The sequence below is a fragment of the Rhinatrema bivittatum genome, chromosome 5 (assembly GCF_901001135.1).
Source record: "Rhinatrema bivittatum chromosome 5, aRhiBiv1.1, whole genome shotgun sequence".
In the NCBI taxonomy this organism is placed as follows: domain Eukaryota; kingdom Metazoa; phylum Chordata; class Amphibia; order Gymnophiona; family Rhinatrematidae; genus Rhinatrema; species Rhinatrema bivittatum.
Window position 1 is genome coordinate 239,519,780 of NC_042619.1, and position 24,316 is coordinate 239,544,095.

Here is a 24,316-nt window from a genome sequence, read left to right on the forward strand (position 1 = left end):
GGAGCCATTGGCAAGAAAGATCTTGCCTCCTAAATGGATCCCTGAGGTTAGTTTTAGAAAGATGGAAATGAAAGTAGCTTTATTTCCTGATAACTTGATCATCTGTTTGTCCTGGCCAATGAATCTTTGGTGCATTTAATGGGGATTCTGCAGGACATTTTTTTCTGGGCTTAAAATATAGGGAAATCTCTCGTTGGATGTCTTGAGGAAACTGCGGTGGAGTTGGTTGGGCTCATTCCTTTTGTAGTGGGAAGAAAATGTTTTGTGATATTTAGGATTTGATATCCCTCAGGAATTGAACCAATTATATTCACTAAAATATTGGGCTTCTCTTGAGGGACACAGCCAAACTGCCTGACAGTTGGAAATGTTTGCCTTTATCATTGTATGGTCACAATTTTATATAACTTAATTTTAATTAATTGAATCTTATTCCCCAAGTGGTTGTATGTCCTACAATGTTTACCAATAATGTTGAAGACGGCAGATGTTAGGAAGAAGAACAAATTAGTTGTATTTATTTGGTAACCTAAGGTGCGCATTAAACTGTTGCAGATGGTGATCACTGATGGAGGCTGAAATTTGCCAGATATACTGTTAAATAATGTGGCCTGTTTGAAAGTGGTTCATGATTGTGTGTTTACCTCCTCTACCATAGTTGATGTGTAGTTGAAACAGCAGCTAGTTTGTCCTGTGTCATTTTTTTGTTTGGCATGCTCAGACGGGTTTTTAAGAAGCATAATCTAATTAGTCCTAGTTGGACAGTTTGGTAGTGAGTGAGAAGAAATATAACTTGTCTTCCCAACCCTAGGTTACCTTACAATTGGAGGCAATATAATTTCCAGCCAGGCTGGATAATATTTTTTGGAGATGGACCTCTTGGGCAAAATTTTGCAGGATAATAGGGAAGGGGCCTGTTCATTTCAACAATTAAAGGATACCTTTAGTTTGGAGAATAGGGAACCATATACATATCTTCAGTAGTGAAAATATGTTCATACTTTACCAGCAGAAGAGAATGGGGCTTTCTTAGCAGATCAGAGTGTGGTGTGTTGAAGGTCAAAACAGGATCTAAACTACTTTCTAATTTGTAAAAAAATATGGTTCAAGAGTTTGTATCGGATCCAGTTATTGGTGTGGTGAGGAAGAGGAGTACTGACTTGGGGAAGGAAATAGTGGTGAATGATTTTACAAATAGTTGGGAATAAATATATAAGTTGGTAGAAAGTGTAAGCTTAAGGGAATTATATTTCAAATTTCTGCACAAAATGCATATTCACCCCCTTAGGGCTCAGAAAGCTGCCATTTGTGATCTAGTAATTGTTTTAAATGAGAGACTTTGGAGGGTTCATACCTCTTGTGTCTGGGAAAGCAGAGTTGCTTACCTGTAACAGGTGTTCTCCTAGGACCTCACAGATGGGTGACATCAGATGAAGCCCAGCATGAAAAACTTATGTCAAAGTTTCTAGAATTTTGACTGGCACACTGAGCATGCCCAGCCTGCTACTATCCACGCATCCACACGGGGTCCCCCTTCAGTCTCGTAACATAAAATTCACTAACGAAAAAAATAAAACAAAACGCAGGAGAACCCAACTCCGTGGGGTGGTGGGCGGGTTTCCTAAGGACTAACATCCTTCTGTCCTAGGAGAATACCTGTTACAGATAAGTAACTCTTTCTCCTAGGTGAAGCAGGATAGTAGTCCTCACAGATGGGTGAATACCAAGCTACAGGCCAACAGGTACCGAACAAAGTGCCAACAGGCACAAATGTAACTGAGGTATTTATTTTTATTTATTTATTATTTTTTATATACCGACATTCGATCTGAAATATCACATCGGTTTACATTCAGGTACTGTAGGTATTTCCCTATCCCCAGAGGGTTTACAATCTAAGTTTTGTACCTGAGGCAATGGAGGGTAAAGTGACTTCCCAAGGTCACAAGGAGCAACAGTGGGACTCGAACCCTGGTCTCCTGGTTCATAAGTACTGTTGGATGGTGGGGAAATAGCTTGGTTTCAACTTCCAGGGGGTTCAGGTAGGACAGATTGGCCAAATCTATCATCTTGTTGACCATCCTTTTCCAAGCAGTAGCGGGCCACGAACGTATGCAGAGAACTCCATATTGCAGTCCTGCAGATGTCGGCGACGGGAATAGCCTGTGAGTGGGCTGACACTGCCATAGCTCTCACAGAGTGAGTTTTGATTCAGCCTCCTAGCTGAAGGCCTGCTGGTGCATAACAGGAGATAGAATCTGCTAGCCAATTGGACAAGGTTTGTTTGCCCATTGCAACTCCTAACCTATTCTTGTCTAAAGATATGAAATGCTGAGTGGATTGCCTGTGGCATGCTGTGCGTTCTAAACAGAAGGCTAAGGCCCTCTTGAAATCCAATGTGCGAAAAGCCCATTCACCCTGGTGTGAATGGAGCCTTGGAAAAAAGGCGGGCAGAACAATAGACTGATTAAGGTGAAAATCAGTCACCACCTTAGACAGGAACTTGGAATACATACGTAGGACCACCCTATCATGGAAGAATTTTGTGTAGGGTGGCTCCGTAACCAAGGCCTGAAGTTCACTAATTCTACGAGCCGAAGTGATCGCCACCAGGAATAGAACTTTCCAGGTGAGGAACTTCAGATCGCAGGAGCGCAAAGGCTCAAAAGGATCTCTCATGAGCCACGCTAGCACACTGCTGAGATCCCAGGACACAACAGGAGGCCAGAGCGGGGGCTTCAGTTGAAGGAGGCCCTGCATAAATCATCCCACTATGGGCTGCACAGAGATGGGTGTGCCAGCAACACCCTGAAGGTAAGCACTGAGGGCGCTCAAGTGAACCCTGACCAAGGTGGTTTTCAGCCCGGATAGATACTTCGCTCTCAGGGACATGCCCTGTGACAAAGCCCAGGCCCAAATCTGTATTGCCTCCTGACAGAGGAGGAACGATCCCATGCCTTCCTGTTTGTTGATGTACCACATTTCTACCTGATTGTCTGTCCGAATCATGACTGCCTTGTGGGACAAGCGGTCTCGAAACGCCCAAAGAGTATAACGAATCGCCCGAAGCTCCAGGAAGTTTATCTGGCATAGAGATTCCTGATCCGTCCACTGACCCTGCGTGTGGAGGTTGCCCACATGGGCCCCTCAACCATGGGGCGAGGCATCGGTGGTAAGTACTCTCTGAGGTGGGGCAGCCTGAAAAGGGGTTCCCTGCTCCAGATTGGAGAGAATCTCCCACCGGGACAGGGAAACCTGCAGAGGTGGCATGATGGAGATATGTACCTTGAGGACCTGCGATGCCTGTTGCCATTGCAGTCCGTAATGTCTACTGCACACTGTGCACACAAAGGCGGGCCAACAAAGTGACATGGACAGAGGCAGCCATGTGGCCCAAAGGACGAAGCAGCAGACGAGCAGGAACCTGCTCACCAGCGATGACTGGGCAAGCACCTGATCACGGGGCAGAAACGCCTTGGCCTGAATAGTGTCCAGTCTGGCTCCTATGAAGTCCAGGTGGGACAATGGGCAGGTGGACTTTGGGTAATTGATGACAAACCCAAGAGTTTGCAGCACTCGCATGGTCAGACTTAAAGAGTGCCGCACTCCCTGCTGGGAGTCACTTTTGACCAGCAAGGCATCCAAGTAGGGGAACACATGTACCCCCCAAAGTCTGAGGTGCACCCCCACCACTGCCAGGCACTTGGTGAAGACCCGAGGGGCTTAGGCCAGACCAAATGGCAGTACTCTATACTGGTAGTGAGCTTCTCCAACCAAAAAGCGAAGATACTTCCTGTGACTTGGGAAGATTGCAATGTGGGCATAGGCATCCTTCAGGTCGAAGGAGCAGAGCCAGTCTTCACTTCTGAGGAGTGGGACCAGGATGATCAGAGAGGAATTTATTCAAGGCTTTGAGGTCAAGCGTAGGCACCCACTTCTCTTTGGTATCAGTAAATACCTTGAATAGAACCCTCAGCCCTATTGGCAGAGGGAAATGGGTTCTACTGCTCCTGCCATCAGAAGGGCAGAGAACTCTGTCAAGAGTATTTCCCACGGAGTGGACGAACCCCATATTGGTCATGGAGGAAAGTCTGCAGGGATGTCCCTGCAATTCAGCCGATACCCTTGGCAGATGACTGAGAGAACCCACCCCTCTGAAGTAACGAATGGCCAGCAGTGGGCCAGCAGTGGGCGAAGCGCAGTAGCCTGCCTCCAACTGGAGGGCTGACTCACGCGCTCCCTCGCATCTAGTCAAAACCCCATAGCAGGGCTCTGTTGGGGGCTGGCTGAGGCCTGGGGGTCCACTGTTGGCGAGAACCACCCCTGGAACCAGCGTGGGGTGTATGATCCCAGGAGGAGTGAGGGTAATACTTCTTTTGAAGATAGAAGGATTTCCTCAAACCTTGTTGTGAGGACTTCCTGACTGAGGATGGCAGATCGGAAGCACTAGCCGATAGCTAATGAAGGATCTCGTGGTGGTCCTTCAATTGGGCTACCGCATCCCTGACAAGATTCTCTCCCATGCAGGGAAGATCAGCCAGCTTTCTCCTGGACCTCTGGCTGAAGGTCCGAGGTGCAGAGCAAGGCCATCCTGCGGACACCAATGCCCACTGCAGCTACTCTTGCCGCTGTCTCAAACACATTATAGGTGGACCTTATCTCATGTTTTCCCACCTCCAGACCCTACTGTAGCACCGCAGAGAAAGCATCTTGCTGCTGCTGTGGCAGGCGTTCTGAGAGCTCCTGGACCTGCTTTCACAGGTTCCGGTTGTATTAGGTCATATACAATTGGAAGGAGGCCATGTGGGCAATGATCATAGTGTCCTGAAATACCTTTCTGCCTAGGGCATCCAGCACCCTGTGATCCTGGCCCGGAAGGGTGGAAGCATGGGTGTGGGAGTGCTTGGCTTTTTTTTTTTGAGAGCATACTCTAGCACCACTGACTGGTGAAGGAAGTGGTGCCTCTCAAATCCCAAAGCTTGCTGGACCAAATAGAGGGCATATTGTCTAATTTTGGGACTCATAGCTTAGGGCACAAGAACACTGCAATTCAGCAAGAGGTTTTAAAATTTAGTTTATTTTGGCTTTTTCAAAAGACATGCAAAGACAAGTGTTCTTGTGAGATGCAATCTGCCCTCTATCTGTAATAAGTAGCATCTCCCTGAATCTCTGCCATGCTTTGACTTATATAATTAAATACAACCTTCCCGAAGCTTCCAGAAAAGTGTAACCGCCCACAAACACATGATACGGTTGTCATGACAATCTATCCTGTATAGGAAATGCTTGTGAGGACCTCCCTCAACTAAGAATTCTTCTAACCCTGTTTCTCCTCCCACTGTAAACAAGTTCCTGTATCATACTGGCTTTGATGCAAGTATTCTCTTCTTGTCTTCTGTTGTTCTTCTTTGTTTATTGTAAACACCTCCCAGTCTGGGTCTTGAATAGAGCTTGGCACCAGGATTCATTCAAATTGGTTTCAGGTCATTGAAACCAATATCTGCAAGATAAAGGCTTGCATCCTGGTTTCCTGCAGAACGAGTATCCCTGCATTGTGAAGTAAATGTGGCCATTAAAATAGGCCTCTCTCCTTTTGTTGCCAGCAAATCTGTCTCAGAGATTCTCTGCAAGTCATTGATGCCTTCCTGGCCTGTAATTATAAGCTTTGCAGGATTTACCAGTTTCCCAACTCTTCTGCATCCGTTGAATCTGTGATAGTCAGAAAGTCTCTCAAAGTTCATTCACCTCTGACAGGCTAGTACAGCAGAGGAGTCTGGGTATTCTTGGTTATCTTACTCAGACATATTCTTCATTATGCCATCCTGTTTACTGGAGGAACTGATACCGGATGTTCCCAAATCCTGAGGAGTTCCTTAAAAATATCGTGGACTGAGACAATGACAAACTGGAGAACTTCCAGCATCTCATGTAAAACGTCCTCCTCCGTGAGGAGCTGGAAGAAAATGGCTTCAGCCACAGCCTGGACAAAACCAGCAAAGGAAAGATCTCCTGGGGAAGACCTATACCTTTCATCTGGAGGTGAAGGTTCCGAAAGATCACCGGAGTCCTCAGAAGTAGATTCCAAAATACCATCTCCTCAAGGGTCATATGGGCCCCTCCTCCTCGCTGAAGTCCCTGGGGGGGGCCTGCTTGGGTGGGCCCTGTCCAAGCTCCTTGGTCTGGGCACAGAGGGCATCAGTGACCTCGAGGGCAGCAAAGGCACCAGTGGAAACGAGGTTCCCAACATCCCAGGCATAGGCTCGGGGGAACTCTGGTCATGGGACCAATAGACCAGACGTTGTCTGTGGCCGCAACAAATCTTCCTCCTCAGAGGATCCAAGAATGGGAATCATTCTGGAGGGGGGCATCGGTGGCTGTTGGGGAACAGAGGGCCCACCCCCGGGGCACTGGTTGCATCGGAAGGACATCCAGACGCTCTAGCAGGGGTGCCAGAGATGGCACAGGCTCCGTCACCGGTATGGGGCCAGTGCTGGGGTGGTTCGATGCCCTGCAGGACTCGAAGCACCGCAATGTGCACTTTGTGGTCTAACTCCTCCTGGAAATCCGGTGAAGCTAGGACTGATGGAGGACGACGAGGTGTCATCGAAGACTCCTCGGAGCCCTGAGGAGGCTCGGTACACGGCACCAACATCGGTGGGGAATGCCTGGGACTCCTGGGACTGTCAGAGGATAAGGCGCCTCACTATGTGGGTCGCTTTGGTGGGGGCACGGCAGCCGCTGGTGCTGTACCAGTTTTGGAGCCTTGCACAGACTGCGACTGGTGACTGTGCTTGCAGGACTTCTTGCAATGCTCGGCCCAGACTTTCCACAGCACCGAAGAAGCCGAAGATCCTGATGTTTTCAAAAGCATTGACACCAGAGATGGCCTATCACTGGCCTCTCTCTCCCTGGATGAACCTGCTGGGGGTGTAGATAGGGACAGGTTATCTAGCGGATCGACTCTGCCCCAGGCGTCTAAGTCTCCGATGCCGGCATGGACAGAGTAGAACCTTTGGAACCAAAGAGTTTCTCCATCTTATCCAGCTGAGCACGACTGCTCTTAGGGTCATCTGATCGCACAGCTGAAACCCTTGGATGTCATGCGATGTTCCCCAGGCAGACAGAGGATGCAAACCATGGGGGCACCACCGAAAACCGGATGCCGCCATGAAAAACAGCCGGTGAGTGGTCAATGGCCAGCAGCCACAGAGGAGCAACATGCTGGGAATCGACTGCAAAGAAGGTAAAAATAAATCTATCACGCCGTTGAAGGGACTCAGACCAGAGAAGGGAGACCAGATGTTGAAAAACGGGAAAATTGTGACAAACTGAAGAAAATTTTACTAGAAGAGCAAAGCTCAAAACCATGAGGCAACTAACACCGCGGGAGGGGAAGAAGAGACTGAAGGGGGACCCCGCATGGATGTGTGGATAGTGGCAAGCTGGGCATGCTCAGTGTGCCAGTCAAAGTTCTAGAAACTTTGGCAAAAGTTTTCTGTGCCAGGCTCCACTGATGATGTCACCCATCTGTGAGGACTAACATCCTAGGAGAATGCCCCTTTATTAAAAAATTTTGGGAAGATGTATTTTACTGCATCTCTGTTTAGGCCAATTCATCCCTGCACCTGGATCCTGAACTTTGTCTCTTAGATATAACAGATAATTATGTACTGGATGATCAAGATCTTTTGATATTTGTGCGCAAGTCTTGTGTAGTTATTAGACCATGTAGTTTGAGCCAATGGACAGATAAAGAGCCCACAAATGCAAAATGTGGAAGATTCAGATGCACAGTTTAATGGCCATGGAAAAAATGTCTGTGTTAAACCGATAAAGGTGAATTTTAAAAACCAGACGCATGCCAAAATTAGGAGATGCGAGAATATGCTGGGCTCACATGCTCCAAGCGAATTTTAAAAGCTGCCTGGATACGTGTAAATGCTGCTGCACGCAAATCTCAGAACTTCTCAAAAAGAGGCAGGGCATGGGCATTTTGGGATTTTAACCAGAAATTTGTGGCTCTCTGCTGTGTAACTTTACTTCTGCTATGGATGGTGTTTTAAGTGGGAAAAAAAAAAAAGCCATTACAGAGGGGTTTTAAGGATCTTGGGTAACTGTGGGATGTAAAGGCTATCAAACCAAAGGGGTGTTGGAGGACCTGTTAACTGGGCAAACTGGAAACGAACTGGTAAAACTGGCAATGTGTGTCGGCGCGCGTCCTTTGAAAAGACCTTACGCAGTAATAGCGGGATTTGTGTGTACAGCTGTGCGCCTATTTAAAATTCAGTGCGTTTGTGCACATGGCCAGGCTATTTTATAACATGCATGCATATACGCACATGTGTTAAAAATATCTGCATCCCTGGGCACAGGCCGACAAACATGCGCACATGTGCGCCCACGTGCCGCTTTAAAAGTTACCGTCCAAACTGCCTCACCATAAAAAGCTTTTGTGAATCTGGAAGTGGTTTCTTGATTCATTAACAACTAGAGTGTGGATCTTGCTTAATAAAATTGAATTTTGGATAACATTGCATATTTGGCTGAACTGAAACAGACTATGAAAAATATCAGTCCTTTAGTACAGAGCTGATTAACTTCTAAATTTACATGTGTGTGTGTCAAAATCCAAAACATATGAATGTAAATGTAAACTCCTTCCCAACCCTAGTCCCGGCAATACCTCCCCTCACTGCGGGTAAAGTTACGTGTTCAGTGGCACTACACATCTAACCATATCCACACACAGGAAGGGCAATTTTCAAAACCCTTTTCTGCAAGAAATAAATTGTTCAGAAAAATGGAGCACTGTAGCCTGTTAGCCTTATGAAACGTGCATCAATATCCTTCAATGCAGTCAGCTTGCGATTGGTCAGTGCCCTATGGCGAGACATTGCCCATTTTGCCGCAGAAATGGGTTTTGAAAATTGCCATCACAAAGATTTAAATGAGTACGCTGGGTTTATTGGGATGCATGAAGCCAAGGGCATTTAAGGAATTAGGAAATATACAAATCCTTGGTTAGAAACCCTGGGCTTTTCCAAAATACTTTGGGGACCATTTCAGACTTTGTTATTTTTTAATTATAAAAGTAATGTTTCTTTGTAGTACTGTCAACTGTCTCAGCTCAATCTTTATTGGGACTACAGCAGTAATGTCATTAGCTGTCCTGCTATCAGTCAGTGCTCTGTGACATGCTGATGGTATTGAAGGATATTGATGCACATCACAAGGCTGCCTAGCAGACCACAATGCTCCAATTTTCTGAACAATTTTAAAAATGAACATAACATACTAGGCTGTAAAAACATATTTAAAATCTTTAAACAATAGCCTGTATTTATTACCCATTTATCTGAAGTATTCTTCCATACAAATATTCGGTAGGATAAGTCATAAAAGCCTTGAATGTCCTTCATGGATTTGTTTGTGTCTTCTCCTGGATGAGAGATTTTGATTTCGATTGAGTCATTGATCAAATTTATCTCTACTTTTGATGGAGGGCCGATCTCAGCTGAAAGAATTATGGGACATTTTAAAGATGCTTTGTTCAACCATAATTATTATAGAACTAAAAAAAAATATATCTGTGGAAAGTTTTGCTACACCAGACACCAAAATGAATCAGAAAATTAATTTCTGGTCCAATATGATTTTAAGCCAAGTTTAATTATATGCTATAAATATATTTTTGTTAGACAAGAGAATGATAAAAAAATTTTACTATAAAAATATGAAATTCTATTTTGATTGCCCAGGAAATGTAGGTCTATGCCTGCAATTTTTCACCACATACTCAGCTTTCAATGAAGGTGGAAAAGGGGAAATAGAAAAGGGTCTTAAAGAAAACCACTCTAAAAGATTTTCCTCCAAGCCTTGATTCAGAAGTATTTCGTAGATGGGAACCTTTGGGTTTGCATTCGCTAATACTACCCTCATTTGTTTAGATGCACTTAAGGATAAATATAATCTTGATGCACTTAAGGATAAATATAATCTTGATGCTAGATATGTTTATCCTTATTTGCAGGTTTGTCACTACATGAAATCTAAACAAGCTTATATGGATATGAACAAGAATAAATTTTTCTTTGAAGGGATATACAATACTGGTGGTAAAGAAAAGGGTATTATATAAAAAATTTATAAACTAATGTTGAGATTACTTACCTGGTAATCTTCTTTTCCTTAGTGTAGACAGATAGACTCAGAACCAATGGGGATAGTATCCGCGTGCTAGCAGTTGGAGACGGATCTGACGTCAGCACGGGGTATATAGCCCCACAGGAAGCGCAGCGATTCAGTAATCTTCCTTGCAAAAGCTGTTATGGATGTGTGTACTGACGCTCAGTGAAAAGTGAAAACAGGATTCCCCTGACCGATTGACAGTGGCTGGAGACCGCCAGCATTCACAACCGGAAAGCGCAGATACTGGTAGAGTGTACGCTCTTATGTAAACAAATGCCCTGGCTTACCTGGAACCGGTGAAAACTCATGTACACAGGCAGCTGGGCGGGATGCTGAGTCCATCTGTCTACACTAAGGAAAAGAAGATTACCAGGTAAGTAATCTCAACATTTCCTGGCGTGTAGCCAGATGGACTCAGAACCAATGGGATGTACAAAAGCTTTACTCCCCGCCGGGGAGTGAGGCTGCCTGAGGACCATGTAGTACCGCCCTCGCAAAAGCCGAGTCCTCCCTGGCCTGGACATCAAGACGGTAGAACCTGGAAAAGGTATGAAGGGAGGACCACGTCGCCGCTTTACAGATTTCTGCCGGCGACAGCATCCTGGATTCAGCCCAAGATGCCGCTTGCGCTCTGGTAGAATGAGCCGTAACCTGTAGAGGCGGAGCCTTCCCAGCCTCCACGTAGGCTGCTCTGACAACTTCTTTAATCCAGCGGGCAATGGTGGGCCGAGAGGCCGCTTCACCTTGCTTCTTCCCGCTGTGTAGGACGAACAGGTGGTCCGTCTTTCGCAGGTCTTGTGTCACGTCCAGATACCTGGGCAGAAATCTGCCGATGTCGAGATGGCGTAACAAACGGCCTTCTTCAGATTTCTTCAAACCTACCGTGGTAGGCAAGGATATGGTTTGTTTAAGATGAAACTGTGAAACCACTTTAGGGAGAAAGGAGGGAACCGTCCGAAGATGGATAGCCTCCGGAGTGATTCGTAGAAAGGGATCACGGCAGGACAGTGCTTGCAGCTCCGAGATGCGGCGTGCGGAACACACCGCCAGCAAGAACACCAACTTCAAGGTGAGAGACCGGAGAGACAAGCCCCGAAGGGATCGGAAGGTGGATCCCGCGAGGAAATCCAAAACAAGATTAAGGTTCCATAAGGGCACAGGCCACTTTAGTGGCGGACGAATATGCTTGACACCCAGCAGGAAACAAGAGACATCTGGGTGCTTGGCGATGGTCTTGCCATCCCTCCTGGGACCATAGCAAGACAGTGCCTCTACCTGAACTTTGATGGAGCTGAGGGAGAGACCCTTCTGAAGCCCATCCTGCAGAAAATCCAACACAATAGGTATGGTGGTGGCATGTGGATTGGTGCCGTGAGTGTCGCACCATGCTTCAAACACTCTCCAGATCCGTACATAGGTGAGGGATGTGGAAAACTTGCGAGCTCGGAGGAGTGTATCAATCACGGGCCCCGAGTAACCTCTTTTCTTCAGGCTAGCCCCTCTCAAGGGCCAGACCGTAAGAGAGAATTGAGCTGGATCCTCGTGCAGGATGGGACCTTGACGTAGAAGGTCCCGGAGAGGAGGCAGGGGAAGAGGCTCCCCTGCCAGTAGTCTTCTCATGTCCGCGTACCAGGGTCTTCTTGGCCAGTCTGGTGCCACTAGAAGAACTAGGCCCCGGTATGTCTGAATCTTGTGGATGAGGGCGCCCAGCAGAGGCCATGGAGGAAAGGCGTATAGTAGAGCCCCTGGAGGCCATGGTTGGACCAGGGCATCGATGCTGTGCGAGAACGGGTCGTGCCTGCGGCTGAAGTATCTGGGTACTTGAGCATTGGACTGGTCCGCCAGTAAATCCATGGCCGGAATCCCCCAATGATCGACAATCATCCGGAAAGCTGTGGGGGACAGCTGCCACTCTCCTGGATTCAGGCTTTCCCTGCTGAGGAAGTCTGCTGTGGTATTGTCCTTCCCGGCAATGTGGACGGCGGAGATGTCTTGCAGATTCGCCTCTGCCCAAACCATCAGTGGGGCGATCTCCAGAGATACTTGTCGGCTTCTGGTTCCGCCCTGCCGGTTGATGTAGGCCACCGTGGTGGCGTTGTCGGACTGCCCTGGCCTCCAGGCGATTGATGTTCCACGTTGACTCCTCCTTGTTCCATCGCCTTTGCGCGGTGAGTTCTTCGCAATGTGCTCCCCAGCCGCTCAGGCAGGCATCCGTGGTGAGCAAGGTCCACGTGGGCGAGGACATCTTCGACCCCCTGCTCAGGTGGTTGGACTGCAACCACCACCGCAGCTGGGTCCGAACTCTGTCCGGTAGAGGAAGGTGCGTGGAATAGTCCCGTCGACGGGGGCTCCAGCGAGAGAGCAGGGAATGCTGTAGAGGTCTCATATGGGCCCGCGCCCAAGGTACCACGTCCAGGGTGGATGCCATGAGACCCAGAACCTGCAGATAATCCCAGGCTATGGGCCGACCGGCCCTCATCAGATACCGGATACGTTGTCGAAGTTTCAACTGTCTCTTGGTCGTAAGACTGACCGTGTCTGCCCCGAGTGTCGAACTGCACTCCCAGATACTCTATTGACTGGGAAGGCAGTAGGCAGCTCTTGCTGAGGTTGATTACCCAGCCCAAACTTTCCAGAAGGGCGATCACTCTGTCGGTTGTCCGCAGGCTCTCCTCTCGAGACTTCGCCCTGATCAGCCAGTCATCTAGGTAGGGATGGACCAGAATCCCTTCCCGCCTGAGTGCCGCTGCCACCACTACTACCACTTTGGTGAATGTCCGTGGGGACGTGGCCAACCCGAAGGGTAGAGCCCGAAACTGGAAGTGGAGGCCCAGAACCTTGAAGCGCAGGTAGCGCTGATGATCCGGATGGATCGGAATATGCAGATATGCTTCTGACAGGTCTAATGCCGTGAGGAATTCTCCGGGCTGGACTGCGGCTTTGACGGAGCGCAGAGTTTCCATGCGAAACCTCGGTACCCGTAAGTAGCGATTGACTGACTTGAGGTCCAGCACAGGCCGAAAAGTACCCCCTTTCTTGGGTACCATGAAATAAATGGAATAGTGTCCAGAATTCACTTCCCAGGCAGGTACTGGGAGGATGGCGTTCAAGGACAGGAGTCTCGCCAGGGTAGCTTCTAAAGCTGCCTTCTTGTGCCGGGGACATGAAGATTCCACAAACTTGTCCGGAGGAAGAAGATGAAAATCCAGATAATATCCTTCCCGGATAACGGCGAGGACCCACTGGTCAGACGTAATCTCGACCCATCTGGGGTAGAAGAGGGTCAACCTGCCCCCTATGGCTTCGTTTCCCAGATGAATCGGCAAATTCTCATTGCGGGGCGCGACCGGGGCCTGAGCCCGGGCCAGCCCCACGCTTGCGCTGCTTGGTCCGAAAGGACTGATTCCTGGCCGGAGGACGAGTCGCCTGATAGCGCCCTCTATACGGAACAAAGCGCTGGGAACTCCTGCCCCTGTAGGACCGTGGAAAGGAGCGCTGTCCCCTCCTGGATCGATCTTCCGGAAGTTGAGGCACAGGAGAGGCACCCCAGGTAGTGGCTAGCTTATCAAGGTCACTGCCAAACAGAAACGAGCCCTGAAAGGGTAACCTGGTGAGACGAGACATCGAAGGCACATCAGCTGACCACGGCCGGATCCAGAGCTGCCTCCTGGCGGCTACGGAGGATGAAATCCCCTTAGCTGTAGTGCGAACCAAATCCGATGCGGCATTGGTGAGGAAGGAAAGAGCGGACTCCATGTCAGCCGCTGGAGCGTTGTTCCTGACCTGAGACAAGCAGGCACGCGTCACCACAGTGCAGCAGGCCGCAATCCGCAAAGAAAGAGCTGCCACCTCAAAAGTTTGTTACAGAATGGTGTCCATTCGTCTGTCATGGGGCTCCCTGAGGGCCGTCCCCCCTTCCACTGGAATAGTAGTGCGCTTGACCACAGCGCTAATTAAGGCGTCCACCTGAGGACAAGCCAGCAGGTCCTGGAGAGCCGGTGCCAATGGGTACATGCCTTTCAGGGCCCGGCCCCCTTTGAATGAAGCCGCCGGTGCCGCCCATTCCAAATCTATGAGTTGCTGAGCTGCCTGCAAGAATGGAAAATGGCGAGCTGTAGGACAAAGACCTTCCAGCAGGGGGTTCTGCGCAGAAGGCACCGAAGCACTGGGACCAGTGATATCCAACTCCGCCAGACACTGAGTCACGAGGTCCGAGAGGTCCTCCTTAGGAAAGAACCGCCTCATGGTTCGATATGGCTCAATCCCTGGGGGGAGGTCCCCCTCATCCGGGAGGTCGGACTCGTCCGGCAAAACCTCCTGGTCCGATTGATCTGGACTGTCCAGTGGCGGGAGGTCCTGCTCCCGAGAAGGCTGTGAGGGTCCAGGCACAGGATCCCTAGGTGCTGCCACCGGAGCGGCGGCCGCAGCAGGCGCCGCAGATGCAGCCAGCGCAGGAACCGCAGCAACAGCAGGAACCCCCGGAGCAGCAGGGACAGTAGGGCCGGGATGGGAAGCCGTCTGCATCTGGACGAAGGCATGAATCCCCTTAAAGAGATCCACCCAGGAAATGGAAGCAGCCTCTAATCGCCGGGGTACAAGATCCCCCGGGATTCCCGAATGGTCAAGACTGCCCCCCAAATCCGGGGTAGCCCCAGGGGAACTGTCAAGAAACTGTGGCTGAGACTGGTCCTGGCCGGAGGGTCCCCCTGCCGCCTCACATTGGGCACATAGTGAGTCTGGCTCAGTACTGCGTATGGCTCTAAGGTGGCATGCAGAGCAGAGGCCAAGGGCTGAAATGCCGGAGACAAGCGGCTGCGCCGCTGAGGATGCGGCTGCGTGCTGATCCATACCAAATAGAACAAGCGCGCAATAATACGCGGCAGCAATAGGCGCTTAATACAGCAGGCGCACAATAGCAGCAGCAATAGGCGCGTAACAGAACAGGCGCACAATAATAATAATATGCGGCAGCAATAGGCGCTCAATACAACAGGCGCACAATAGTAAGAATATGCAGCAGCAATAGGCGCTCAATACAACAGGCGCACAATAGTAATAATATGCGGCAGCAATAGGCGCTCAATACAACAGGCGCACAATAGTAAGAATATGCGGCAGCAATAGGCGCTCAATACAAAGGCGCACAATAGTAATAATACGCGGCGTCAATAGGCGCGTAATACAACAGGCGCACAAAGAGCAATAGGCACACAGCACTAAGCAAAGAGCAATATACTCGTAATGGCATTCAAGAGGCAATCAGCAGTTAAGCAGTTAGCAATATACGCTTAATGGTATTCAATAGGCAAGCAGCACAAAGCCGTTTAGCAATATACGCGCTATGGCATGCAATAGGCTTTCAATAATATGCGGCAGAGACTCACAGTGGCAGCCAATATGCGAAAACAATACAATATACGCACAAGGAGGAAGAAAGCCGCGCCCATTACGGGCGCGGAATACCTGAATAGGGCCACAAAATGGCGTCCTCCACGGCTTGCCACGCCGCCGATCCTCAAGACCTCGGAGACCTGGGCGAAGAGATATACGCCTTACCCGATCTTCGGCGCTTCTAGGCTGGAACACAGGCGGTCTCCGGCTGCGGGGGGAAAGGGCCGGTACCTTTCACCGCCGCAATTGGAGGAACTGCACCCGCTACCTCGTCCACGCCGGGACCGAGGGCCTCGGAGCCACACCCGAGTCTCCCCCGGGAGGCTGTGTCCCTGCTGCGGTTCGGCCGGACCGAGGACTTTCCCACCGGGGGGCCACGGTAAGCGCCCCGGGAAGCTCAACTGGGGGGAGTGACAGAAACGTCCCCTGAGGAGCGCGGGGCTCGATAGTAGTTTGTAAAGAAGAAAGGTAGAATCTAGAATGAGAAAAAGAGAAAATTAAAGTAGGCTTGGAAAGCACGCTAAACCAGCGTGTAGGCACTCCAAACTGCTTTGGAGACGGAAATTACTGAATCGCTGCGCTTCCTGTGGGGCTATATACCCCGTGCTGACGTCAGATCCGTCTCCAACTGCTAGCACGTGGATACTATCCCCATTGGTTCTGAGTCCATCTGGCTACACGCCAGGAAATAGGAAAATTATTGGCTAAGCTGAAGCACATTATATCTTGGGAAATTGACCTTGGCGTTACTTTGGATGAAGAGACTGGCATCTTTGTTTTTTTGTCTTAAGTACAGTAGAAGATCCATTCTTCACTTCTAATGGAAAATGGATGCAAAGTCCTATTTCGTTGGTATCTAACTCCTGCTGAACTTAATAAAATATATCTTCAGGCCTCCTCACACTTTTGGAGATAATGCGATAGTAGAACTTTGTTCCATATTTGGTGAGAATACCCCAAGGTAATATCTTGTTGGGATGAAATATTGAGTTTTATCAAACTAGTTGCATCACAAGATATTCCCAAAGATCCCAAATATTTCCTGTTGAATATTCCAGTCCCTGAGTTGTCTAAATCACTTCAACATTTAATACTTCAAATTGTGTTAGCTGCTAGAAACTGTTTTGGCAGGCTTCTGGTTGCATTCGTGGTGCCCATCATTAGAAGTGGTCAGAAAAAGGTTGCATGATATACAGTATATTTTTTAGGGTGTCTTACAGCTTTGAGATGTGATAAACTGAAGATCTTTAATAAGGTGTGGGAGAGATATATTAGCTGGCAAAGTGAACAGCAGCCCTGATTTTCCTTGTGCTATCCTTGTGTCTGATTGTATAATATGAAGTTTATTTGAGATTGATATCTTTTTCAGAGCACACCATGAAGTTTTTGGATGCCAAAGTTGATGGGTGGGAGAAAATGTTGAAAACTATTTGATGCTATTTATATTATGTTGTCTTTGATCCTGTACATATGATGAGCTGACGTCCCTGTACTTTTGCTTGTGTAATAAACTTAATTATAAAAAAATATATATGCAGTTCTGAACTGAGATTGCCAGACAGACTTGCCCAGGTGCCAAACACTGCCCACCTCCAACAGGGAGATCGTGCATAGCAAAAAGGGGGACCTTGATCGATTTTATGCTCCATTGCAAAAGTCCCTACAGACTGATCAACACTTATGCAGAGCTTTAATAGACCCATCTCCTTTTTAAGTCTTAAAGATGCTGAAAGTTTAAAGTGGATGTTAAAGTCATTGTAGCAGAATACAAAGTTCAGCATAATTCTTTCACAAACTGGAATAGAGACAATAGGTGCTCATAGTCCAAAAGATCCTGCCAGTTGTAATCAGCAGTGCTTTACAATTCAAAATACCAATCACACTTTTTCTGAGCTTGAGAGTGGCATTCCTTGGTACTGCGGTTTAGCAAGTCAGAGAAAAATATGCTAGCATTTTCCTGTAATATTTACAGGCTTGAATCTCAGCATGGTTAACAGAATCATTTAACCTTTCGAGGTAAAGCGCAGTTGCTTACCTGTAACAAGTGTTCTCCTAGGACAGCAGGATGGGTGACACCATCAGATGGAGCCTGGCATGGAAAACTTTTGTCAAAGTGTCTAGAAGCTTGACTGGCACACTAAGCATGCCCAGCATGCCACTATCCGTGCGTCTATGCGAGGTCACCCTTCAGTCTCATAACATAGAAAAAATACGAGCACAAAAAACAAAACAAAAAAAAAATGGAGAAACCAACTCAGTGGGGTGTCGGATGGGTTTCCTGTGGACTAACATCCTGCTGTCCTAGGAGAACACCTGTTACAGGAAAGCAACTGCACTTTCTCCTAGGACAAGCAGAATGGTAGTCCTTACAGATGGGTGAATACAAAGCTCCAGGCTGTTCCCGGAAACAACCCAGGCCAACAGGTACCAAACAAGGTGCCAACAGGCGGCACAAATACAACTGAGGTACTGTTGGATGGTGGGGAAACAGCTTGTTTCAATTTCCAGGGGGTTCTGGTAGGAAGAGTTGGGTTTAAGTCTGGAAGAGATTGTGTAGGACAGATTGGCTGAATCTACCATCTTGATGACCATCCTTGACCAAGCAGTAATGGGCAGTGAACGTGTGTAGGGAGCTCCACGTCGCAGCCCTGCAGACTTCGACAACAGGGACTGCCTGTAAGTGGGCCGACACCGCCATAGCCCTCACAGGGTGAGCTTTAACTTTGCAGTCTAGATGCAGACCTGATTGTGTATAGTAGAATGAGATGCAGTCTGCTAGCCAGTTGGATAAGGTCTGTTTGCTCACTGCAACCCCTATTCTGTTCTTGTCAAAAGATATGAACAGTTGGGAGGACTGTCTATGGCCTGAGTGTTCTAAATAGAAGGCCAGAGCCTTTTGCAATCCAACGTATGTAGAGCCTGTTCTCCTTTGTGAGAATGAGGCCTCAGAAAAAAGGTGGGCAAAACAATGGACTGATTGATGTGAAAAACCAGTCACGAACTTCGGCAGGAACTTAGGATGCATACACAGGACCACACGATCATGAAAGATTTTCGTATAGCGTAGGTACGTAACCAAGGCCTGAAGCTTGCTAACACTACAAGCTGAAGTAACCACCACCAGGAAAAGGACTTTCTAGGTGAGGAATTTCAGCTCACAGGAGCACATAGGCTCAAAAGGAGGACGCATGAACCGCACCAAGACTATGTTGAGATCCCAGGAGACCACAGGCCACAGAGGGGGCATAAAGCGACCTACTATGGGCTCAACAGAGATGAGTGCGCCAGCTACCCCACTATGGTAAGCACTGACCACACTCAAATGGACTCTGACTGAGGTGGTTTTGAGTCCAGCCTCAGAAAGGTGCCACAGGTAATCCAAAAATCTCAGCATTGGGCAAGAGAACAGATCTAAGTCCTGGTTCCCCACATCAGGCTAAGAACCTCTTCCACTTCAACTGGTAAGACTTCCTAGTGGAAGGTTTTCTGGAGGCCACCAGCACCTGGGACACATTATCAGACAGGTCCAGGGGCTGTAGGACTAGGCACTCAACATCCAAACCATCAGGGTCAACATCCGGAGAATGGGCTGGCATAGCATGCCCCAGTCCCGAGTTATAGGTTGGGCGCAATCCCTAGGCTGATGGGGGTCCTTATCAACAGAACTTGGAGGAGAGGAAACCAAACTCACCTGGGCCAGTACGGCACCACTAGAATCATGGTCCCCTGGTCCTGCTGGAGCTTCAGGAGAGTCCTCATGAGAAGTGGAATAGGAGGATACGCATAGAGAAGACCTGCGCCCCAATGGAGGGCAAAGGCATATGAGGCTGGGCGTCCATCCTGAAGAGGAAGCAGAAGTTGCTCACCTTGAAAATGTAGGGGAGAGGCGAAGAGATCTACATCCAGAGTTCCCCACATGTGGAAAATCCGGGTTGATACTGCTACTGTCCAACCTCTGCTCTCGCCTGAGTCATGTCCAGCCTGGCTACAATGAAGTACAGCTGAGGGGACGGGCAGAGGTTGGACTTCGGGTAGTTGATGACAATCCCCAGAAAGTGCAGCACCTGTATGGCAAGGGTCAAAGCACTCAAAACTCTTTCGTGGGAGTTGCTTTTGACCAACCAGTTGTCTAGGTAGGGGTACACATGCACCCCCCCTAATGCCTGAGGTGCGCTGCAACCACTGCCAGGCACTTGGTGAAGATTCAAGGAGCTGATGCCAAGCCAAATGGCAGTACCTCTGTACTGGTAGTGAGCTTGCCCCACCACGAAGTGAAGGTACTTCCTGTGCCTCGAAAGGATGGCAATGTGAGCGTAGGCATCTTTTAAATCGAGGAACAGAGCCAGTCTCCTATCCTGAGGAGTGGTATCAGAGTGCCCGGAGAGACCATCTTGAACTTTTTCTTGTGGAGGAATTTGTTCAAGGCCCTGAGATCGAGAATGGGGTGTAAGCCCTCAATTCTCTTTGGTATCAGGAAATACCTTGAGTAAAACCCGCCCTTGCTGACGATGGGGAACGGGTTCTACTGCTCCTGCCACTGGAAGGGTGGAGAGTTCCATTAGAAGTATATCCTGCAGGATGGACAAACCCCACGATGGCCATGGGGGAGAGTCTGTTGGGATTTCTCTGAAGTTCAGACAATACCCCTGGCAAACGATGGCAAGGACCCACCGGTCCGACGTGATGAGCGGCCAACGGTGGGTGAAGCCAATAAGCCTGCCCCCCACCGGGGGATCATGTGCCAGGGTACAAGCACTGAAGCCTGCTCCCTCGCCTCAAGTCAAAAGCCTATAAGCTGGGGCCTACTGGGGAGCCGGCTGGGCCCTGGGAGTTTGCTATTGATGGGGGTGACCTCTAGAACCAGCCTGAGACGTGTGAGTCTGGGTGGCTGGAGGATAATACTTCCACAGCCGATAAAAGGACTTCCTGGAACTCAGTGGGGAAGATTTCCTGGCAGAAGAAGGTGGGTCAGAAGCACTAGTGGATAGCTGTTGAAGGGTTTTCATGGTGATCCTTTAGCTGGGCTACCACATCCCTGAACTTATCCCCAAAGAGATTTTCCCTTGTACAAGGGAGGTCAGCCAACTTCTCTTGGATCTCTGGATAAAGGTTGAAAGCACACAGCCAGGCCATCCTACGGGTGCTGATGCCCACGGCGGCCACCCATGCTGCTGTTTCAAAAACATCGTAGGTGGATCTCACCTCGTATCTTCCGGCTTCCAGGCCCTGTTGTACATCAGCAGAGAATGACTCCTGTTGCTGCTGAGGCAGACATTCTGCAAGTTCTTTATCCTGATTCCACAGGTTCTGGTTGTACTGGGTCATGTATAACTTATAGGAGGCGATACCAGCAATGAGCATAGTGCCCTGAAAGATTTTCCTACCTAAGGCATCCAAGCTCCCGATGTTCTCGCCCTGGGGAGGGGGGGGGGGGGGGTAGAAGAATGGGTGCAGGAACGCTTGACCTTTTTAAGAGCAGACTCCACAATCATAGATTGGTGGGGGAGATGAGGTTTCGTAAAACCTAAGGCCTGTTGCACCAGGTAAGTGGCGTCAGTCTTCCTGTTCAACAGAGAAATTGATATCAGGTGTTACCACATCCTAAGGAGATCCTTGAAGATGTTGGGGATAGGAACAGCCACTATCTCCTTAGGTGCATCGACAAACTGGAGAACTTCCAGCATCTTATGTCATGCATCCTCCTCAGTTAGGAGTTGGAAGGGAATGGCTTCACAAACCCCGCGCAAACGAGAGGGTCCTTCAGGGAAGACCTTTGGCGGCGAAGGTTCTGAGAGGAGGTCACCAGAATCTTCACAGGAAGACTTGGAAATTCATCTTCCCATGGATCGTATGGGCCCTCCTCCTCACTTAGGCCCGTGGGGACCTGCATGGGTAAGGCCTGTCTAGACTTTCCTGTCTGGGGACAGAGGGCACAGATGACACCGGCAGAAGGGAGGGGGACCATCGGCATCAGCAGCAGGGAGGGGACAGATGGCTGTGGGAGGCCCAATGGCCTGGGCACAGGCTCGAGGAACTGTGGCCTCTGTCCCAAAGCACCGGACGGCGCATGTCTTCCTCTGAGGAGGACCTGATGATGGGAATCACTCCTGAGGAGGGCATCAACAGCCGTTGGGGAACAGATGGTCCCCCACAGGCAATGGCTACATCTGAAGGCCAATGAGAAGGATGTCCAGATGCTCGAGTAGGAGTGACAATAGATATGGTGTGGGCTCCGACACTGATATGGAGACTGGTGCCGTGGGCAGTTCAATACCCCATAAAGCTCTGAGCACTGCACCTTGCAGTCCAACTCCTCCTGGAATCCTATGAAAACATTACTGATGGAGCGGGACGAGGCATCACCAGAGACCCTCGGAGCCCTGAGGAGGCTCAGTGCCCAGCAATGAAGTTTGTGGGGAATGCCTAGGAATCCCGGTCTGCCAGGGGGTGGGATCTCCTCACCACGGGGCCTCTTTGGTGGCAGCACGGCGGCCGCTAGTGCCGGAGCCATGCGCCAACAGCAACTGGTGGCAATGCTTCCCCTGGTGCTCAGTCCAGTCCTTCCCCAGCACAGAGGAAGTGAAGGAACCCAATGTCTGAGAGAGCACTGACAGCAGCGATGCCCAATCACCGGCTCCCCAATCCTCAGAAGTAGATGCCAGGGGTGTAGAGAGGGACAGCGTATCTAGCGGTTCCCCCACCCCCGGACATCGGGGACTCTCAAGCCGGCGTAGATGGAGTGGACTTTTAGGGGCCAAAACGTTTCTCCATTTTGTCAAGACTAGCACAGCACAACAGCCTTTGGAGGTCATCTGATCACACAGCTGACACCCTCAGAAGTCATGCGATGCCCCCAGGGCAAAGGATGCAAACCTCATGCGGGTCCTTGATGGGCAAGGTCTGCGGACACTGGGGGCATCGGTGAAAACCGGATACTATGAAAATGATCCGGCGAACAGTCAATGGTCGGCAGTCACAGAGAAGCAAGCTGCCAGGAATCGTGAAAAAGGTTGAATGGTAAAAAAAAAAATAAAAAAAAAAATAGCCTACTGTGCTGAAGGGACACCATCTAGAGGAATGGGGAACTGCGAAGAACGGGAGAAAAAGATTTCTTAAAAGCAGGAAAAAAAAAAGAGAGCACAAACTAGAGCTCCAAGCACCGCGAAGCAAGTGCACCACAGAAAAAAAAACAGAGAGACTGAAGAGGGATCTCGTGTGGATGCACGGATAGTGGCATGCTGGGCATGCTCAGCGTGCCAGTCAAAGCTTCTAGAAACTTTGACAAACGTTTTCCGTGCTGGGCTCCATCTGATGATGTTACCTATCTATGAGGACTACCATCCTGCTTGCCCTAGAAGAAATATAATGAATACTGTTTGTAATTGGATAATAATTGTGTTCTGGGTCTTTAAAGTGCTTTGGACAAAATTACAATCTAAGAGCCATAATAGTATTATTAAAAAAAGTGCAGAAAAATGAACACAAGAAGAGAAGGGGTAAAAAAAAAAAAATTCTAAGACACGCTGCTTACTGTCTTTGCTGGGATTGCATGTTATTTCCTTCGACCAAGCTCTTTCTTCTGTCCCGCTGATTGCTCGCACACGGAATTCATAAGTTCCTTCAAACCAAATTTCGGAGGATAAATCACATTCAGAAGTGGTAACCTCTTTACAGCTAGGTACTGCATGCCAACAATTCGAAGCCATGTACTTCTTATCATAGGCCCTGAAACAGATGTAGACAGCTGTTTATTAAAGACACTGTCTTTGTAGTCATTTTCAAGAACTCTTTATAAGTACGGTACCTGCTAAAGAGAAGCTGTGTATTTAAGAAATAATGTTAAAATGGAAACATTTACATTGTTTTATATGTGGACATAATATAATTAGTAAAACAAGTACTAGGTGAAGTGTGAGTCTGAGATTGTTATAGTGCAATCCACAAATATTTAATTTATTCATTCAAAAGGCATGGGATAAACACTGTGGATCCCTAAAGGCAAGAGGTGGAAATGAAGAAAAGGGTGCACACGGGTAACCTGCATGGAGCGGCAGCTACTACCCCTAACAAAAGGCATGGTGATTACTACCCTTAACCAATTAGCTTTCATGATTTTGACGCAACAGCAACATCGCTCTCTTCAACAGCAGGGTGGAAAAAAGTTAGGGTCCTGACTTTTACGGTCCGAGGTACTGATACACAGACATTAGCGAAAAAGTGCAGGACCGTTTCTATAGCCAAGTCCAAAAGCAAAGCATGTTCAAGCAGCATTGTCTGAATTTATCAAGAAGGCTGCTCACCCCATAAAAATGTTGCTAGCAGTAGTTTTGATATGGGTTTCACTATGCTTGGATTTGATTGCTAATATTAATACCCTTAACATAAGGCTTGGGGGTAACCTGCATGGAGCAGCAGTTACTTCCATAAGAAACTTACTGGGCAGACTGGATGGACCATTTGGTCTTTTTCTGCCAGAAAAAAACTATGCTACTATATGTTTTGTTATGTTATATTTAAAATTATTTATATTCCGCCACACCCATCAAGTAAACGAGAAAAAGTTTAAATCCCCTACTGTCGCTTGCTGTAAGTGCTCGGTACTTGAACTAATACTGCCACGCCACCCAAACCTCTAATGCTAGGAACCTATGGTAGGTACATAGTTTGTTTTTTTTAAAGACTGCCACAATTGGCTTCAGCTATTTTCATATTCCTGAGAATTTTTTGTACACTTTCC

The 24,316-nt window shown here is 48.5% G+C and overlaps 1 protein-coding gene across 2 annotated transcripts in view; it reads right to left on the minus strand.

The window, feature by feature from the left end:
- Window positions 1-24,316, minus strand: part of IFNAR1 (interferon alpha and beta receptor subunit 1) — a 114,897-nt gene that overhangs the window by 6,881 nt on the left and 83,700 nt on the right. For both annotated transcript variants that reach the window (XM_029603558.1, XM_029603557.1), the window contains 2 exons: window positions 23,111-23,304; window positions 9,348-9,514 (listed from right to left, as the gene is read on the minus strand). In XM_029603558.1, the coding sequence (XP_029459418.1) occupies window positions 9,348-9,514; window positions 23,111-23,304 (361 nt within the window). The remainder of the gene's footprint in view (window positions 1-9,347; window positions 9,515-23,110; window positions 23,305-24,316) is intronic.